The sequence below is a fragment of the Mobula hypostoma genome, chromosome 7, assembly GCF_963921235.1.
Source record: "Mobula hypostoma chromosome 7, sMobHyp1.1, whole genome shotgun sequence".
NCBI lineage: Eukaryota > Metazoa > Chordata > Chondrichthyes > Myliobatiformes > Myliobatidae > Mobula > Mobula hypostoma.
The window spans coordinates 182,232,581-182,254,318 of record NC_086103.1 but is presented as its reverse complement, the minus strand read 5'-3'; the positions used below and the strand labels follow the sequence as shown (position 1 = coordinate 182,254,318).

Sequence of the window (21,738 nt, the reverse complement as noted above, 5' to 3'; positions counted from 1 at the left end):
CCATTCCTTTTCAGTCACGATGAAGAATCTTGGCCCAAAATGCCAACTTTTTATTCTCCTCCATAGGTGCCGAGTTCCTCCTGCATTTTGTGTGTATGTTGCTCTGTGATAATTTCTCCCTTTTCCCCCACCCTCCTGACTTCATCTCATGATTCTCCACCCCCCCCCACCATCTTACTCTGGCTTCTGTCCCCTTCCTTTCCAATCCTGATGAAGGATCTCCACCCTAAACATTAACTGTTTATTCCCCTCCATAGATGCTGTCCGACCTGCTGAGTTCCTCCAATATTTTCAGGATTCAAGAATGCCCATTGTCATTCTTCAGTAAATGAGTGTAAAGGAGAATGAAATAATTGTTACTCCAGACCCAATGCAACATAGAAAACAATAATTATAAAAACACAAGAACAAAAGCAATCTATAAAACACAATGTACAACTGTTGAGTGTGACTGTATATTCACCAAGTGGCCACTTCATTAGGTACACCTTTATTGTGACCAAAACAATTGGTACTAGAACATACAATCATCACAGCGATATTTGATTCTGCGCTTCACATGCCCTGGATTACAAATATTAAAGATATTAAAAATAGTAAAAATTAGTAAATATTAAAAATTTAAATTATAAATCATAAATAGAAAATAGAAAAAATGGTAAGTGAGGTAGTGCAAAAAAACCGAGAAGCAGGTCCGGATATTTGGGGGTACGGCCCAGATTGGGGTCAGGATCTGTTCAGCAGTCTTATCACAGTTGGAAAGAAGCTGTTCCCAAATCTGGCCGTACGAGTCTTCAAGCTCCTGAACCTTCTCCCGGAGGGAAGAGGGACGAAAAGTCTGTTGGCTGGGTGGGTCGTGTCCTTGATTATCCTGGCAGCACTGCTTCGACAGCGTGCGGTGTAAAGTGAGTCCACAGACGGAAGATTGGTTTGTGTGATGTGCTGCTCCGTGTTCACGATCTTCTACAGCTTCTTCCGGTCTTGGACAGGACAACTTCCATACCAGGTTGTGATGCACCCTAGAAGAATGCTTTCTACGGGGCATCTATAAAAATTAGTGATATTAATGCAAATCAGCCAATCATGTGGCAGCAACTCAACACAAAAGGTACGCAGACATGATCGTGAGGGTCAGTTTTCATTCAGACCAAACATCAGAATGGGGAAAAGAGTGTGATCCAAGTGATTTTGATCGTGGAGTGATTGTTGGTACCAGACAGGAGTAGTTTGAGTACCTCAAACTGCAGATCTCTTGGGATTTTTGTGTCCAACAGTTTCTAAAATTTAGAGAATGGTGTGAAAAACAAACGAAAACAAATCTAGTGAAGTGCAGTCCTGAGGGCAAAATCGCCTTGTTAATGAGAGAGGTCAGGGGAGGATGGCCAGACTGGTTCAAGCTGACAGGAAGGTGACAGTAACTCGGGTTACCATGTATTACAACAGTGGTGTGCAGAAGAGCATCTCTGAACAGACCACACATCGAACCTTGAAGTGGATGGGCTACAGCAGCAGATCATACTGGGTTCCACTCTTGTACTCAATAAAGTGGCACTGAGTGTAGATAAGCTTATTACCGCGGCCTGATTGTACGTGAAGTGGCGCTAGGTGCAGGAGTATCTGAACATAGGGTGACTGACAGGAAATAACTTGACAGAGTAACTCGTGGCAAAAGGATCTTCTCTACAGAGCAGGAGAGTCACTCTGGATTTCCAGCATGTCCAGAATCTCGTGTTCATGATAAATGCACAAAATACTTTACACTGTCTCAAATAATGTAAAGTCGGAGGCTCAAAGTTTTCGGACGACTCAGAGTCAGACTGTGGTCGGGCATGGCAGGGAGAGTTTTCTTCCTTCTCCTGTCTGCGCGAGATGTGGGACTTTTGAGAGACTTTGAACTTTTTTTTTTAAAACTGTGCCCATGGCCCGTTCTTCATCAAGTTATGGTATTGTTGCACTGTTGTAACTGTATATTATAATTATGTGGTTGTTGTTAGTTTTACAGTCTTGGTTGGTCTTGTGTTTCTGTGATATCACACCAGAGGAATATTGTATCATTTCTTAATGCATGCATTACTAAATGACAATAAAAGAGGACTGCGTGTCCTCATAATTTAATAATATCGAGGAATGAATTTTTGTTTATGAGCACAGGTGAGTAATTAAAATGTACCCCAGTGTTCAAAATGAAGGCAGATATTTTTGGATAGTCAACTTTAACATAAAAATCAATAATACAGCCGAGGAACCCACAGAACGAAATAGCCAGAGTCATGTCAACAATTATTATTGCATCAGGCATCGCATGGAATAAATCCAAGGAAGCTCCCACTACATGTTAAATGCTCCTGGTAGCAAGCACTTCAAATAGCCTCTGACAACCAAGTCCAGCTACTGGCTTTCATTTTAGGCTTAGCTACTAAGCCAGCGAACCTTTTCTACTGACAGAAGGGGCAAAGGCGTGTTACTGGTGCCTTAAAACCAGCTGCTTTCGGTAGATGGGGCTCAGACAGAAGGAAAATTCTGATCTGAAATTTCTGCTGCCTTGCAGCTATGCCCACTTATTGGGAAGGCTTTCGGAGTAAACCCAGAGAAAAAAAAAATCCAGAGCTGGAATTCCTCAGGCAGTCCGACATTGAGTTCAGTGCTGACTGGCAACTGATGCCAAACTGTATCAGTCTCTGCCGTTCCTTTGGATTCATCAGCTGCGTGGAGAGGGGAGGCCTGTTACATGGGCAGCAGCTTGCTCTCCATATCGTCCTGCCCAGGCTTGTGTATCACAAACAGCTGGGATGCAACACTCACGGTCAACCCCAACCACAGGACCTTATAACTAGCATTAGTCATAGTCATACTTTATTGATCCCGGGGGGAAAATTGGTTTTCGTTACAGTTGCACCATAAATAAATATTAATAAAACCATAAATAGTTGAATAGTAATATGTAAATTATGCCAGGAAATAAGTCCAGGACCAGCATATTGGCTCAGGATGTCTGACCCTCCAAGGGAGGAGTTGTAAAGTTTGATGGCCACAGGCAGGAATGACTTCCTATGACGCTTTGTGTTGCATCTCGGTGGAATGAGTCTCTGGCTGAATGTACTCCTGTGCCCAACCAGTACATTATGTAGTGGATGGGAGACATTGTCCAAGATGGCATGCAACTTGGACAGCATCCTCTTTTCAGACACCACCATCAGAGAGTCCAGTTCCATCCCCACAACATCACTGGCCTTACGAATGAGTTTGTTGATTCTGTTGGTGTCTGCTACCCTCAGCCTGCTGCCCCAGCACACAACAGCAAACATGATAGCACTGGCCACCACAGACTCGTAGAACATCCTCAGCATCATCCGGCAGGTGTTAAAGGACCTCAGTCTCCTCAGGAAATAGAGACTGCTCTGACCCTTCTTGTAGACAGCCTCAGTGTTCTTTGACCAGTCCAGTTTATTGTCAATTAGAAAAATAGTGCTCATGTACCACAGATGTTTTTTTCTTGTAGAAAGAACAGCTAGAGCCTCTCAGTCTCAAAACATTGTCCCTCTTACACATGCATGTAGGGCCACATCATGCTCTCTGGTCAATACTGCCATTGGGCATGAGGAAGAGAAGCCTCAGGTCCAACACCACCAGGTTCAGGAACAGTTACTTTATTTAGAGCAACAATGCAGAACCGATTCGTTCAGCCACTCAGCAATCCACCGATTTAACCCTCGCCTGATCAGAGGTCAATTTACAACGATGAATTAACCTACTAACAGGTACATTTTTGGATTAGAGCACCTGAGGCAGCCCACATGTCCATGGGAAGAAAGTACAAGCTTTCCTACAGAGGACGCCGGATTTGAACTCCGAACTCCAAAGACCCACACTGTAACAGCATCATGCTAATTGCTACACAACAGTAGTTACCCAACAACCATCAGCACGGGCAACTTCACTCAACTCAACACTGAGCTGATTCCACGACCCACACACTCACTTTCACGGACTCCGCAACTCATTCTCAGTATTACTTACTTTTTTTTATTGCATGATTTGTCTTCTTTTTCACATTGGTTGTTTGTCAGTTTTTAACGTATCTCACTAAATCTATTGTATTTCTTTATTTTTCCTGTGAATGCCTGCAAGAGAATGAATCTCAGGGTTGTATATGGTGACATATACGCACTTTGATCATTAATTCATTTTGAACTTTGAGGAACAACTGCTGAAGCTTAGAAATGAAGAACAGGAAGACTCTTCAGTGAAAATGGGAATTATCAGGAGAGAAACTGTCTCCACCCGCCTCTTAGTTTGTTTGACTCCCTCGCATCTCCCTTCTTCTTCCCCTCCACCAAGTTTCTGAACAGCCCATGAGCACAACCTTGCTATTTTGCTCTGTTAACACTGCTTTTTAAATTTCTGATGGTAACCTACAGTATTTTAAATGTATTGTGGACAGTATGGTAGCATTGTGAGTAGCACAGTAACACAGCGGTTAGCGCAATTGTACTACAGCAGAGATCATCAACCAGGGCTCGACTTCTGCAGATATACCGTCGAAAGTTCTAACTGGCTGAATTCTCCATCTTGTATGGGGGGGGGGCGGGAGGTGGGGAGAGAGTGCACGGGATCAAACAAAGCTGCAGAAAGTTATGAAACAGTCAGCTCGATCATGGCCACTAACCTTCCCAGCATCCAGGTACCCTCAGAGAGCGATGACTCAAACCAGTCATCGTCCATCATGAAGGACCCCCATCACCCAGGGCATGCCCCCTGCTCTTTGCTGTCAGCAGGAAGCACGTATAGGAACCTGAAGGCACACACTCAACGATTCAGGAACAGCTTCCCCTCTGCCATCCCACTCCTGATGGACATTGAACACATGAACACTACCCCACTACTATTTTTTGCTCTACGACTTTTTAAATATGCTTACTGCAATTTACAATGTGTTGGACCGTACTGCTGCCACATAACAAATTTCACAACATGTGCCAGTGATATTAAACCCGATTCTGATTCCTGGTGCTGTCTGTAAGGAGTTTGTCCATTCACTCCATGACCTGCTCGGCTTTCCCCCGGTTTCCTCCCGCATTCCGAAGATGTAAAGGTTAGTGTTGGTGACCTGTGGACGTGCCTAGTGGACTTGCAGCCTTCTCCCTGCAAATCCCTGTGTTGGTCACTGATGCAAACCACGCATTTCACTGATGGGTTGATGTCAGTCAGTCAGTCAGTGGGCGCCGTCCCGAATCCGGGGTTGGCGGCTATGCACCTCCATCTTCTTCGATCTTGCAGCAGCACCGCTCAGCCTCTCCTCCAGTTTGTTCTCGCTGGCCGCCTTGGCACTTCCCACCGCCGACCCCGCCGAACTCAAGCCCGAGGCCATGTCGACCTCCAGCCGCGGCCGCTTCTCAGAGCTCGGCCCTTCCTTGGGCAGGTCCAGGCACACGGTGCAGCGCCCAAGTTCATCATGTCTCTTCTAACTAGGTGCATAGCATACGATTCATAGATACGTGGTGAGGCTTTAATCTCTTCCACGGAAGATGGCCATTGGCTCACAAGGAGCTCATCTGCCCTCTGTTAGTTCTTGTTTTTTCTCGTCCTGCTAGGTGTCCTCACGCCCTCCTCACAAGACTAAGTCCAGTGGGGGAGCCGGCCCAAGTCGCTGACCACTTGACCACGGCCACAGTTTTGATGTACACTTGACAAATAAAGTTGGATGCATCAGCAAGGGAGATGAGGCTGAGTACAGGGCTACGGTAGGAAACTTTGTCACATGGTGTAAGCAGAATTATCTGCAGCTTAATGTGAAAAAGACTAAGGAGCTGGTGGTAGACCTGAGGAGAGCTAAGGTACCGGTGACCCCTGTTTCCATCCAGGGGGTCAGTGTGGACATGGTGGAGGATTACAAATACCTGGCGATACGAATTGACAATAAACTGGACTGGTCAAAGAACACTGAGGCTGTCTACAAGAAGGGTCAGAGCTGTCTCTATTTCCTGAGGAGACTGAGGTCCTTTAACATCTGCCGGATGATGCTGAGGATGTTCTATGAGTCTGTGGTGGCCAGTACTATCATGTTTGCTGTTGTGTGCTGGGACAACAGGCTGAGGGTAGCAGACACCAACAGAATCAACAAACTCATTCGTAAGGCCAGTGATGTTGTGGGGAGGGAACTGGACTCTCTGACGGTGGTGTCTGAAAAGAGGATGCTGTCCAAGTTGCATGCCATCTTGGACAATGTCTCCCATCCACTACATAATGTACTGGTTGGGCACAGGAGTACATTCAGCCAGAGACTCATTCCACCGAGATGCAACACAGAGCGTCATAGGAAATCATTCCTGCCTGTGGCCATCAAACTTTACAACTCCTCCCTTGGAGGGTCAGACACCCTGAGCCAATAGGCTGGTCCTGGACTTATTTCCTGGCATAATTTACATATTACTATTTAACTATTTATGGTTCTATTAATATTTATTTATGGTGCAACTGTAACGAAAACCAATTTCTCCCAGGATCAATAAAGTATGACTATGACTAATCTTTAATCATTAAGTACTGGTGTACAAGATGGAGTGGAGTGCCTAAAGCACAAACAATCTTTCCAAGGATATATACAAGTATTTTTCTATGAATTTCCCAACTTTTAAGTCAGAAGTTGACTAAATGCTTGATCAAAGATAAAAATGAAATGTGGAAGATAAAGGGTCACAAGAGGCTGCGGGCCTGCTCCGGGCTTCGTGCCCCAGGCTGCGGGCCTGCTCCGGGCTTCGTGCCCCAGGATTCATTTTCGCTCTGAATGCTATTTGCTTACTTTTATTGTTTGCACAATTAGTTTTTTTCTTTACTCTGCACGTTGGGTGTTTGATTTTAAAAAAAGGATTCATTTGGGTTTGTTTTGTCACTGCCTATAAGCAGACAAATCTCAAGGTTGTATAATGTACTTTGAACTTTGCAAGCTGCACTTCTTTGGGGTTTAATGTGGAGGTCGATAGGTCCTTGATTAGTCAGGGCATCACAGTTTACCAGGAAAAAACAGGAGAACTGGTTTGAGGGGGATAATAAATCTTCTGTCCGATATTTGGGGTGGGGGAGGGGGGGAGTTGTCTGTGGAGATAAAGAATGGCTGAGGTGGGAGGGGTGTTCATGTACAAAGGCAGAAGGAACTATACAAATACTCCATGGAGGGAGAGGGGCTTCCGTGAGAGACTGGGCTGTTTCTGCCAGGAGGCTGGTTTGTGATGTGCTGAGCTGCGTCCACAACCCTCTGCAGTTCCTTGTGGGGACCGGCAGAGCAGATTCCGTACCAAGCTGTGAGAGATCCCCCACTCTAACCAACTTATTTTTTTTATTAAACAGGAGCACCAGCTGCATCACCATCTAGTTCAGGAACTGCAAGGCGCCTGACCACAAATCCCTGCAAAGGATTGCGAGGACTGCTGAGAAGATCATCAGTGTCTCTCTTCCACCCATCCGAGATATTTATCAGGAGCAGGGCTATCAATGATCCCTCCCATCTGTCCCACAATCTCTTTCACTCTCCTACCATCAGGAGAGGTACCATAGCATCAGGACAAGGTCTGCTAGGATGGGAAACAGCTTCTGCCCCCAGACTGTGACATTAACCCCTCCCACTCATGGGGCGACGGTACTGTAGCAGACCGCACTGTTGTATAACTGATCAGGGTTCGATTCCTGCAACTGTCTATCAGGAATTTCTTCCCCTGTTCTCCCCATGACCACAGGAGTTTCCTCTCAGTGCTCTGGTCCCCTCCTAAAGACGCACTGGTTAGTAAGTTAATTGGTCACTAGGGTATAACTCAGTGCCACGGGCTTGTTGGACCAGAAGGCCCTGTTACTGTGCTGTATCTCTACGTTAGAAATGATCCCAGAATCATTCTCGTGACTCTCCTCTGGACACCCACCCCCACATCCTTTCTTAGATCATAGTCATCATTATGTGCCGTGTAGTATGATGTGGGTGATTGTATTCCCATGACCACGAATGTTCTTGGCGAATTTTTCTACTTGGGTGTTTGCCATTGCCGCCTTCTGGGCGGGTGACCCCAGTCATTACCAACACTCTCCAGAGACCGTCTGCCTGGTGTCAGTGGTCACACAACCAGGACTTGTGATGTGCACCGGCTGCTCGTACGACCATCCACCACCTGATCCCATGGCTTCACATGACGTCTGCCCAATATGGAGATGTGGAGCCCTAGACTGCTCACAGTACTCCAAGTCCAGTCTGACCAGTACCTTATAAAGCCTGAGCATTGTACCCTTGCTTTTACGTTCTAGTCCTCTCAAAATGAATGCTAACATTGCCTTCCTCACCACCAACTCAACCCGCAAGTTAGGGAATTCTGCACAAGGATTCCCAAATCCCTTTGCACCTCCAATTTCTAATTTTGCTCCTCATTTAACCCATTATCATCATATTCCTAGAAACTAGAAATTTTCCGGATGCCTTCAAAACTGAAACTCTCAAACCCCTGCATGAAACGCCAAATCTCGATAGTGAGATACGAGCTTACTGCAGGCCAATTCAAACCTATTTATTTAACCTGCTTTCCACATCTGATATGTGGTGGAATTATTAACTTGTATTGGACAGGGAGCAGGTACAGTGACACGGATTACAAGATAGCAGATCTTTGCCAGAACCAACTGATGTCAGGGGGTCTGCAGGAGCTTTCATGCTTTGGCGTGTTCCTAAACCAACATCTCAAATGGATATTATTGCACCTCAAGCTCGATGCTTTGGGCTGTAGTTTAGATAGTTCTATACACAGTACAGCACAGGGTTTAGCTCCTTCATCTCACAATGTCCACGCAGAGCACGACACCAAGTTAAACTCAATCTCTGGGCTATATAGGAGGGAAGGGTTAAGTAGTTCTTACAGGAGATCGGCCCAATATTGTGAGCCTTGATAGTGATGCACTGTCTTCTTTGTTAGAACACAGAACACCGGACTGGATTCAGGTGCAATTTTTCAAAAATATATAAACAGAGCAATAGGTGCATGGAAACTGCTGCCGGGGGTGGTGATGGAGCCATGAGCTACAGGCATTAAAGAAACTCTCAGATTGGCACACGGATGAAAGGAAAATAGAGGGCTATGTGGGAGGAAAAACTCCACCATGGACAGTCCCAAGCCCAGCTGCTCTGCATGGGGCTAGTAGTAACCCCTTGACATAAAAATCCAGAGCTACAGAAACACCAACAGAAGCTCCGAAGACCTCATCCCGGGGGGGGGGGGGGGGGAAGAAAGATCTTCGAAGATAGACTACGCCTGGAGACAACTTGAAAAACTAGTCCAGGATAGAGGACTCTAGTGAACTGTCAGAAGCCTATGCTCCAGTAGGGGTGAGCAGCTAAGAGGAAGAAATTTAGGAGAGAAGGGGTCTTCTTCTTCAGTTGTCCATCAAAGTCCAATGACAATGTCTACTCCTTTAACAGTGAGATCTTTGATAACTATACAGTCCTATCCTGGACCTACAAGCTCTATTGCAGGTGGGACATAAAGTCTTGATGAAGAGTTCCAGCCCGAAACGTTGACTGATCGTTTCCATGGATGCTGGCTGACCTGCTGATTTCCTTCAGCCTGTTGTGAATGTATATGTAGTAGTGGTGGTGGCAGTGGTGGCAACAGTTGGCAGAGGAGTGCAAGGGGCAAGGGTTGGCACGGGTGCAGACACAGCCAGCCCTGAATCACCAGGCTAGATCACTCGACGCCAAATAAATGATTTATTGCTCGTTACAGAATGTCTCTCTGGTGCTTCTCATTCCCTCCCCTCTCCTTGCCCCTTCCCACCCTCAGTCCACAATAGAGACCCATATCAGAATCAGGTTTATCATCACTCACATATGTTATGAAATTTGTTTTTTGCAGCAGTACGGTGCTATGCATAAAAATATTACAGTACTATTCAAAAGCCTAAGCTATACATTTATAAGACCATAAGATATAGGAGAAGTAGGCCATTCGGCCCATTGAGTCTGCTCCACCATTCAATCATGGGCTGATCAAATTCTTCCAGTCATCCCCACTCCCTTGCCTTCCCCCCATACCCTTTGATGCCCCGGTTAATCAAGAACATATCTATCTCTGCCCTAACTGCACCCAATGACTTGGCCTCCACAGCCACTCGTGGCAACAAATTCCACAGATTTACCACCTCTGACTAAAGTAATTTCTCTGCATCTCTGTTATAAATGGGTGTCCTTCAATCCTGAAATCATGCGCTCTTGTCCTAGACTCCCCTACCATGGGAAACGACTTTGCCATATCTAATCTGTTCAGGCCTTTAAGCATTTGGAATGTTTCTATGGGATCCCCCCTCATTCTCCTGAACTCCAGGGAATACAGCCCAAGAGCTGCCAGATGTTCCTCATACAGTAACCCTTTCATTCCTGGAATCATTCTCGTGAATCTTCTCTGAACCCTCTACAATGTCAGTATATCCTTTCCAAAATAATGAGCCCAAAACTGCACACAATACTCCAAGTGTGGTCTCACAAGTGCCTTATACAGCCTCACATCACATCCCTGCTCTTATATTCTATACCTCTAGAAATGAATGCCAACATTGCATTCACCTTCTTCACAACTGACTCAACCTGGGAGGTTAACCTTTAGGGTATCTTGCACAAGGACTCCCAAGTCCCTTTGCATCTCTGCATTTTTGAATTCTCTCCCCATCTAAATAATAGTCTGCCCATTTATTTCTTCTGCCAAAGTGCATGACCACACACTTTCCCACATTGTATTTCATTTGTCACTTCTTTGCCCATTCCCCTAAACTATCTAAGTCTCTCTGCAGGTTCTCTATTTCCTCAACACTACCTGCTCCTCCACCTATCTTTGTATCATCAGCAAATTTAGCCACAAATCCATTAATACCGTAGTCCAAATCATTGACATACATCGTAAAATGCAGCGGTCCCAACACCGACCCCTGTGGAACTCCACTAGTAACCGGCAGCTAGCCAGAGTAGGATCCCTTTATTTCCACTCTCTGTTTTCTGCCAACCAGCCAATGCTCCACCCATGCTAGTAACTTCCCTGCAAGTCCATGGGCTCTTATCTTGCTAAGCAGCCTCATGTGCGGCACCTTGTCAAAGGCCTTCTGAAAATTCAAGTACGCCACGTCTACTGCATCTCCTTTGTCTACCTTGTTTGTAATTTCTTCAAAGAATTGCAGTAGGTTAGTCAAGCAGGGATTTCCTTTCAGGAAACTATGCTGGTTTTAGCCTGTCTTGTCATGTGCCTCCAGGTACTCCATAATCTCAGCCCCAACAATCGATTCCAACAACTTCCCAACCACTGATGTCAGGCTAACAAGTCTATAGCTTCATTTCTGCTGCCTCCCACCCTTCTTAAATAGCAGAGTAACATTTGCAATTTTCCAGTCATCTGGTACAATGCCAGAATCTATAGATTCTTGAAAGATCATCATTAATGCCTCCACAATCTCTCCAGCTACTTCCTTCAGAACCCACGGGTGTATTCCATCAGGACCAGGAGATTTATCCACCCTCAGACCATTAAGCTTCCTGAGCACCTTTTCAGTCATAATTTTCACTACACAAATTTCACTTCCTTGAAACTCTTGAATGTCCGGTATACTGCAGACGTCTTCCACTGTGAAGACCTTTGTGAAATACACATTCAGTTCCTCTGCCATCTCTCATTCCAATATCTTTAGCATTATTTTCTATTGGTCCTATATCTACCCTCAACTCTCTTTTTCCCCTTATATACTTAAAAAAGCTTTTAGTATCTTCTTTGATATTAGTCACTAGCTTCCTTTCATAATTCATCTTTTCCTTCCCAATGACCTTCTTAGTTTGCTTCTGCAAGTTTTTAAAAGCTTCCCCAATCCTGTCTTCCCACTAGCTTTGGCTTCCTTGTATGCCCGCTCTTTTGCTTTTACTCTGACTTCACTTGTCAGCCATGGCAGCATCCTTCTTCCATTTGAAAATCTCTTATTTGGAATATATCTGTTTTGCACTTTCCTCATTTTTCACAGAAACTCCAGCTATTGCTGCTCTGCTTGTCTTTCCTGCAAATGTCCCTTTCCAGTCACCTTCAGCCAGTTCCCCTCTCATGCCATTGTCATCTCCTCTATTCCACTGAAATACCAACACATTGGTTTTATTTTTTTTCCCTTTCAGATTTCAATATGAGCTTGATCATATTATGATCACTGTTCCTAAGGGTTCCTTAACCTTAAGATCTCTCATCACCTCTGGATCATTGCACAACACCCAGTCCAGCACAACTGATCCCCTAGTGGGCTCAACAACAAGCTGTTCTAAAAAGCCATCCCTTAGACATTCTACAAATTCTCTCTCAAGGTCCAGTGCTGACCTGGTTTTTCCCAATCCACTTTGATGTTAAAATCCCCACCGATTATCATGACATTGCCCTTCTATCTCCTGCTGTAATTTGTAATCTACATCCCGGCTGCTATACAACTGCCATTAGGGTCCTTTTACCCTTGCCATTTCTTAACTCAACCCCAGAGACTCTACTCCTTCCGATCTCATGTCATCTCTTTTCAATCCAAGACTTTTCAACAGCATTGTATAGCATATACAACCTTGAAATTCATCTTCTTTGAGGCAGCTACAAAAACAATAGAATCCGCTTAAAACCCTACACAAAAACCATCAAAACATCCAATGTGCAAAAAAAGAACAAATCATGCAAATAATGAAATATACAAGTGACACACAGAACACGAAGCGCAGAGTTACGGCCATGGAGCCAGTTCAGCACTGCACCAGTTTGTCCGTCGCCCTCAACAACTGCGCAAAAAAAAAACTTGCCGTGCACATCACCATTAAACACCACCCCCCTCCTCCCCACCACATTAAATGTATGCCTTGCCTTCTAGCATTTGCTCGTGGCACTCTGCGAAAATGACTGCCTACCCTATCCAAGCCTCTCGTAATTTAGTGATAACACTCATGGTGAAAGAATAAGAGGAGGCATCACTAGAAAGGTATGAAAACAACCAGAGATTACATTTCAAATAGCCTCTGACAACCAAGTCCAGCTCCTGGCCTTCATGTGCGGCTTAGCTACCAAGCTCGGCAGAACCCAGCGGGGCAAAGGTGTACCACTGGCACCTTAAAACCAGTCACTTTGGGCACATGGGGATTGTCAGCTCATCTAGAAGGAAAACTCTGATCTCAAATCTCCATTGCCTTGCGGCTATACCCACTCATGGGGAAGGCTTCGAGAGTGAATCCCAGGGTAAAAATCCAGAGCTGAAGTCCCTAAGACAGACCTATGTTGAGTTCAACACTGACTGGCAACTCCTGAGATGTTGCTGGTGCCAAACTGTATCAGTTTCTGCTGTTCCTTTGGGCTCATAAGATGCATGGAGAAGGGGAGCTTGCTACATGAGCAACAGCTTGCTCTCCGTATTGTACTGCTCTGGCTTGCATATCTAGACAACTAGGATGCAAGATCTGTGGTCGACCCTGACCGACGGAGGCCTCATCATATTTCATTAGCAGTTTGAGATATGGGATGTCAAAGACTAACAAATTTCCACCATGGAGAGCATTCTGACAGGTTGAATCACCATCTGGTACAGAGAGGCCAATCCAATCCTTTGGAAACACTCCAGAATCTAGTGATTCGTGAAAGATTACTACTAACGCCTCCATAAGCTCTTCAGCTACCTCCTTCAGAAGCCTGGAGTATAGTCCATCTGGTCCAGGTGAGTTATCCATCTTCAGATATTTCAGCTTCTCCCTGGTAATAGCACGTACACTTACTTCTGCCCCGACATGCTTGACTTTCTGGCATTCTGCTAGTGTCTTCCACAGTGAAAACTGATGCAAAATACTCATTCAGTTGCTGTTGCTTATGCTGTTCCGCTGAACTGTGGGCATCCTATGTTGGTGTAGGAATGTGTGGTGAACGTTGCAGGCTGTCTCCCCAACCTCCTCTCCCCCCCCCACCCCACAGCACTTCTTTAGGGATGTTGTTTGTTAAGGGGTCCAAGCTGGCAGGTGATAGGTGAAACCAGGCGAGGAGAAAGGTGAGCAGGTGGGAGAGAAAATTGAGCAAGAGGCTGGGAGCTGACAGGTGGAAGAGGTAGAGGGCTGAAGGAGGAAGCTGATAGGAGAGGACAGTGGAGAAAGGGAAGGAGGAGAGGCACAAGAGGAAGGTGATGGAAAGGCGAGGAGAAGAGAAAGGCTGAGAGGGGAACCAGAATAGTGAATGGGGAAAAAAAAGAGAAGGGAAGGGATGAGAAATTACGGGAAGTTAGAGAAATCAATGCTCAAACCATCAGGTTGGAGGATACACAGATGGAGTACGAGGTGTTGCCCCTCCAACCAGAGTTTGGCCTCATAGTGACAGTAGAGGTGGTCATGCACTGACATGTTGAAATAGGAGATCCAGCCTTGGTCTTCTTCAAAGGAGGAAGAGCAAAATCAAAGTACATACAAGTATGACCAGATATAACCCTGAGATTTATTTTCTTGCAGGCATATTTAGTAAATCCATAATAAAATCAAGGGAAGACCGCACCAACTAGGCATTCAACCAGTGTGCAAAAAACAAACTGTGTGAATAAGAAATAATAATAATAAATAAGCAATAACTTGAGAACATGAGATGAAGTGTCCTTGAGAGTGAGTCCATAGGTTGTGGGAACATTTCAGTAATGGGGTGAGTGAAGGTATCCCCTCTGGTTCAAGAGGCTGATGGTTGACGGGTAATAAATGTTCCTGAACCTGATGGTGTGAATGAATCCTGATGCTTCTGTACCTTCTTCCTGATGGCAGCTGTGAGAGGAGAGGACGATGTGGGTGATGATTGACAACTTTTCATGCAGATGCGCTCACAGGGTGGGGAGGGTTTTACCTGTGATGGACTGGGCCGTATCCACCACTAATTGTAGTATTTTCTGATCGAGGGCATATACATCAAAACATACGGTGAAATGCGTTGTTTGTGTCAATGGTCACAGCCTGGATTTGATGGGCACTGGGCACAAAATACGGTCAATTATCTCATCTCCCACACCAGTCCCTCACACTGCTTGTCCCACTGCAGAACCAAACTCCTAACCTTCCTCCCCCAACCCACCAAACATTGGTAAGTGATGAAATGTTGTTAAAATGGGCGGTTGTAAAGTTGAGGATTACTTTTATTTGTCAAATGCTCTTCAAAACAGTGAAATGTGAAATTTTGCATTAACGATCAACACAGTTTGTGCCGGGGGCGGCCCACAAGTGTCACCACACTTCCATTGCCAAAGTAGCACACCCATAACTCACTAACCCGCATGTCTTTGGAACGTGCGAGAAAACTGGAACACCCAGAGGAAACCCATGTGATCTCAGGAAAAACAGAATCTCCTTACAGACAGCGGCGGAGTTGAACCAAGATCACTGGCGTTGTAAAGCATTGTGCTACGCTACTTGGGTATAGAGATATGTTTAGAGCTCTACGAGTCCTTGAAGTATCATCTAAAACAGCAACCTGAATATTAGGGCAATGGATATTCAAGTTTCAAGGTTGGTTAATGTCATATTCGGTACACAAGTGTAAAGGAGAATGAAATAATTGTTACTTTTGATCCAATGCAGCAAAAAAACCCACACTATCAATAACAAAGAACACAAGAATAAACAAAGAGTAAATATAAATACACAGGATAGCTTATATACATAGATTGACTGGACTGGAGTCGTCCAATAGCAAGTTTCTAAATTGGACATTAGCACTTTGAAAGTGAGCTCTGTTCAAAGCTGCCAGGGGACATTAGTTGCCTAACACAGAGTAACCTTTAGTATTTGGATATCAATTAGTCATTGAAGAGTTGCAGAAATCAGTGACTTAAGCAACTCTGGGCATCACTGACAAGGTCAGTTTTCAGTAACATTCATAATAGGCCTTTAGCTGGGAGTCGACTGCCTTCATGAACCCTGCTGACCTAGCAATAACTGGTGAGAAGCTAGAGGATTGGGAATTTTATAAAAACAACAGAAGGCAACTTAAGAAAAGCAACAAGGAGAGAAGAGGTAATATGATGGCTAGCTAGACAATCAAGATTAAAGGTCCGTAAAGATTGTACAACTGAAATAAAGCAATCAAACGTATAGTGAAATGCATTGCTTTTGTCAATGACCATCGCGATCCGAGCACCTGCTGGGAACAGCTCACAATTGTCATCATGGCTCCGATGTTAACATGGCGTGCCCACAACTCTCCGACCCTTACTGACCCGTATATCTTTGGAATATGGGAGAAAAGGAAGCTCACCCCCCAGGGAGAATGTACAAACTGCTTACAGAAAGCAGCTGGAAATTAACCCCAATCGTTCAACTGGCACTGTAAAGATTTACATTATTTGCGCTGTTACTGTGCTGTCCACAATAATATAAAAGATATTATCAAGCATTTTCAGATACATAAAGAGTAAAAGAGGGGAAAGAGTGGATATCGAAATGCTGGAAAGTGACACTGGAGAGGTGGCAATGAAAGATAAAGAAATGGCCGACAAACTGAACAGGCAGTTTGCATCAGTATTCAGCATGAAAGATGGTAACAGCATACCAGAAATTCCAGCATGCGGGGGGCCAAAAGTGAGTATAATTGCTATTTCTAAGGAAGTGGTGCTTTAGAAGCTGAAAGGACTGAAGGTGGACAAGTCACCTGGACCAGATGGACTACACCCCATGGTTCTGAAAGATTTCGGAAGAGACTGTGCAGGCATTAGTAATGATCTTTCAAGAATCCCTAGCTTCTGGAATGGTTCTGGAGGACTGGAAGATTGCAAATGTCTCACCAGTCTTCAAGAAGGGAGAGAGACAGAAGGAAGGAAATTGTAGGCCAATTAACCTGAATTCAGTGGTTGGGAAGATGTTGGAATCCATTATTAAGGATAAGGTTCCTGAGTAACTTGAAAGGCACATGATAAAAAAAAAGGCCGAAGTCAGCATTGACAATTACAGCACAGAAACAGGCTGTCTAGACCATGATGAACTGTTACTCTGCCTAGTTCCATTGACCCTGTACCTGGACCACAGCCCTCTATACTCTTCCCTTCCATGTACTTATACAAAACTTCTCTTCCACTGGCAGCTCGTTCCACAGTTGCACAACAGAGTGAAGTTACCCTCAGGGCTTCCTCTTAAATATATTACCTTTCACCCTTAACCCATGACCTTTATTTCTAGCCTCATCCAACCTGAGATTTCCTCAACAGGAAATCTTGCCTGACAAATGTTTTGGAATTATTTGAGGAAATAACAGGTGGGGTAGGCAAAGGAGAGTCAGTGGATGCTGTTTACTTGGATTTTTTGGGAAGGCCTTTGACAAGGTGCCACATACGATGCTGCTAAAGATTATCTCTCAACTGGCCACAGCAAACAATTAAGTATCTATACAAGCATTAGAGCAAGTCCGAAAAACCTGGCCGCAAAAGGAAGGGGGTTGGGCTTGGGACTAGCAACGCCATCCTGTTAAAAACCCAGAGCCACAGGAATGCCAACAGAAGCTCCGATGACCTCATCCCTGGTTGAGGGATCCTCGAAGAGGGAAATGAGTCTAACTGTGGCCATTGAGAAAGCAGATCAAAGGGTTAGGCTGTAATGTCATGGAAAGTTACAAGGCTGGGTGCTGGGACATTTTCAGAGTTCTGCAAGTAGGATCAAACATTGAAACGAGGAAATTACAACATAGAACAGTACAGTGCATGCCCTTTGACTCGAAGTCTGTGCTAATCAGTCCGAGGCTCCCCATCCCCCCGTTATATCAACTTTTTCCAGGAGTACCGTTGAGAGTGCCTTGTCTGGCTGCATTAAAGCGTGGGATGGAAGCTACAAGGCATCGGATCACAAGAACGTACAGAGGACTGTAAAAACCGTCAAGGGGATCACTGGGGTCTCCCTACCCCCTATTTGTGACATTTACTGGAAGCGTAGCAGACGAAGGGCTCAAATCATTGTCAGGAAGGAGGTACAGGAGCATCAGGACTAGGACTGCCAGACTGGGCAACAGCTTCTTCCCTCAGGCTGGGAGATTAGTGAATACCCTGCCACCATCGAGATCTCATCACTTGGACTTTACTGCTTACCTGTACTACACACATTTTGAATTATATTTTATTAGCTTATTTAAAGTAATATTTTGGTTTATGTGCTGTGTGTGATATAGGTTCTTGTGGGTGCACCATTGCCCAGAGGAGTGTTGTTTTGTTTGGTTGTATACATGTACAGTCAGATGTCAATAAACTTAAACTTGAAACCAAGCAACAGGCAGAAAAAGTGAACAGAATGAACAAGTTTCTATGTATAGACGACAGAATCAGGTTTATGATCACTGACATATGTGCCGAAATTTGTTAAGTAGCAGTACAGTACGAGACGTACACTATATTTATCATACGAAGATAGAAACATTCAGAGAAATGCATTGTTTGCATTAAAACCAGTCTGCTCTAAGGATTCATTGAAGATCCATAATCCCATCCATGTACCTATCCAAATTTCTGAGTGAATAAACTCCAGCTCGTATTACCCTCACAGTTCACCTTTCACCCTTACACCATGACCTCTAGTGGACTTCTCTGCCAATCTGGCAAAGCTCTCTACCCATGACACCACTTTCAAGGAATTATATACTTGTAGTCCTAGATCTCTCTGTTCTACTGTACTCCTCGGTGCCCTACCAGTTGCTGGTTTGCCCTCGTAAAGTGCAACACCATACACTTGTCTGCATCACCCCGAGGGTAGTTGGAATCTTGCCTGATGGGTGCGGTGGGAACAGAGACTCTTACAATATTCAATACAAGCAAAGGTACAGAAGGCTATGATAAGCTAGTAAATGGGATTAGTGTAGATGGCTAACTGATGAAGACATGAATATAGAGTTAGCGAACACTACAGAACCAATCAGGCCTTTCAGCCCATCTAATCCATGCCAACTATTATGCTGTCTAGTCCCACTGACCTGCACCCAGACCAGAACCCTCCATACCCCTCCCATCCATGTACCTACCCAAACTTCTTTTGAACGTTTAAGTTGAACCCACGTCCACCAAATACACCGGCAGCTCTTTCCACACTCACAGCACCATCTGAGTGAAGACATTTCCCCTAATCAGAATCAGGTTTACTATCACCAGAGCAACACACATCAAAGTTGCTGGTGAACGCAGCAGGCCAGGCAACATCTCTAGGAAAAGGTACAGTCGACGCTTCGGGCCGAGACCCTTCGTCAGGACTGTCTTGGATCTCGAAAGGTCTCGGCCCGAAACGTCGACTGTCCCTCTTCCTAGAGATGCTGCCTGGCCTGCTGCGTTCACCAGCAACTTTGATGTGTGTTGCTTGAATTTCCAACATCTGCAGAATTCCTCCTGTTTACTATCACCGGCATATGTTGTGAAACTTGTAAACTTTGCGGCAGCAGTACAATGTAATACATGATAATATAGGAAAGACTGAATTACAAACTGTAGATCAAATAGTTCAATTAAATTATTGCAAAAACACAAATTAATAAAGTAGTGAGGTAGTTCATGATTTCAATGTCCATTCAGAAATCGGATGATAGAGAGAAAGTTCCTGAGTTACTGAGTGTGTGTCTTCAGGATCCCCGGTAATATAGTACTTAATTGTACTAGTTACTTATCGAGATACAGTGTAGAACAGGCCCTTCCGGACTGCCGAGCCAAGCCACCCAGCAACCCCTGACTTAACCCGAGCCTCATCACAGGGCAGTTTACAGTGACCAATTAACCTACTAGCTGGTACATCTTTGGACTGTGGGAGGAAACCGGAGCACCCGGAGGAAACCCACATATTCCAGGAGTAGGATGTACAGACTCCTTACAGACGACATCGGAACTGAACTCTGTAATAGCGTCAGGCTAACTTCTACGCTACCCTAGTGCCCACCACAAGAGTTGCAATGAGAAATAACCAAATAAATTATGCAAAAGAGGAATAAGAAGATAGTGGGCTAGCGGACTGCTCGGAAATCTGAGGGCAGAAGGGAAAAAGCCATTGTTAAAGTGTTTGAACGTTGGGTTGGAAGGTTAATTGCGCTAGTGTGTGGGTGACCACTGGCAAGCCAAGCTGTGAGGAGGAGGGTTGGGTATGGGGCAGCAACAAACTTCGCCCCTGGGAGAGGAAGGATCTTCAGCACCAAGAAGATGGCCTACACCTGGGGACAGCTTGAAAGAATGGCCCGGGACAGCGGACTCTGGAGAGCTGCTGTTGGCAGCCTATGCCCTGTAGGGGGATGGGCTTAGGTAAGCAATTGCAGGCTAGTGGTAGCATCTGGGGCGGGGGAGGAATTGGGAGAATGGGAATAAGGTTTAGGTTTAATTAAAGGGGGATTGGAATTTCTTAGAAAGTCAGTACAATCTTAATGGGCTGAAGGTTTTTGTGTTAATGTTATAAAAATATGGAAGAGGGTTAAGGATTAGAAAAAAATTAATGCAGGTTTCTTACAGACCAAGCCAGAAGTAATTATTACAGGGATTAGGGACCGAGGAAACGAATCAAACGGAGCAACAGACACAAAATGCCGGGGGACCTCAGCAGGTCAGGCAGCATCCATGGAAATGATCAATAGTTGACGTCTGGGGCTGAGGCCCTTCATCGGGACGGGAAAGGAAGGGGGGAAACACCGGGATAAAAAGATGGGGGGGGGGAGAGAGGAGGACCAGCTCGAAGGTGATAGTAGAGCCAGGTGGCGGGGTGTGGGGGGGGGGGAGAGAGAAATTAAACGAATTAAAACAGTTATTTTGTGTCTGCCTTCATGAAAGACAAAGAAATCCTCGAATGAAAGAAATTCGCATTAGCGAATGAAAGTGCAAAAGTAGCTAAATGGCTTGTCAGCCGGTAAACCCCTAGGACCCAATGACCTGGATAACGCGGAGATGACAGAGGCGCCTACGAAGAAAGTGGGCATACGAGAGGCAAGGCAATCCCAAATTGCTCTGGAAAGACCCCCCCCCGCCCCAAATTAGGTGGAAATGTCACCCCACTATGGGGTGGGGGGTAGAAGGGAAGGGGCGAACAGCTCAACCACTTTCAGCTTGAGGCGACTGAAAAAACAAATCGCCCGCTCTCTCTATCACATCCCCAAAAACAGACAACAGTGTTTCCACCGTAACAAAGCCCACTCTGTGGAAAAACTCAACGGACACCGCGGCACTCTCCTGGAGAAATAAATCACAGCCGCGATCTATAAAAATACGAATACAGTCTCAAAACTAATTAAGTATATGCGCTCAGGAGATTGCAGTAATTAGCAATGGGAGATGCAGAGATGAGGGGGGAAGAGCAGCGAATAAAGCCCATTGTACGAATCGTCCCCTTACCTCTCAGGACACCCGACTGGGCAGCAAGAAGAGCCCGCATATCCTCTGGTACGTCTGTCCTCGGGATTTAAGCAAGGATCAGTTAGGGTGCTCCCTTATTTAAATCTTACAAATTATGTACCCTAATTTACAACAGTTCAGGGAAAGAAGAAGAGCGAGCGGGGGGGGGAACTCAATCTGTTCTTTAATAGTCGGGAATTCCATTCGCTTGCAGGACAGGGGGTCACCCCACTGCCAAGTTCAATCAGTGACGCTTTCAACTTTATACCAAGCATGTTACACATTCAGCTTGTTTTATTTTCAGTGTGTAATAACTGCGACTGCTTTTTTTTTTGCGACTGTCTTGGAGGATTAGTGCAGTTAAAAAGTTGCCCTAACTGCCGC

The 21,738-nt window shown here is 45.1% G+C and overlaps 1 protein-coding gene across 1 annotated transcript in view; it reads right to left on the bottom strand.

Annotated features, from left to right (window-relative positions):
- Window positions 1–21,506, bottom strand: part of dgat2 (diacylglycerol O-acyltransferase 2) — a 66,863-nt gene extending 45,357 nt beyond the window's left edge. The window contains exon 1 of the mRNA XM_063054671.1: window positions 21,355–21,506. Coding sequence (XP_062910741.1) covers window positions 21,355–21,394 — 40 coding nt within the window. The 5' untranslated portion in view covers window positions 21,395–21,506. The remainder of the gene's footprint in view (window positions 1–21,354) is intronic.
- Window positions 21,507–21,738: the final 232 nt, after the last annotated feature.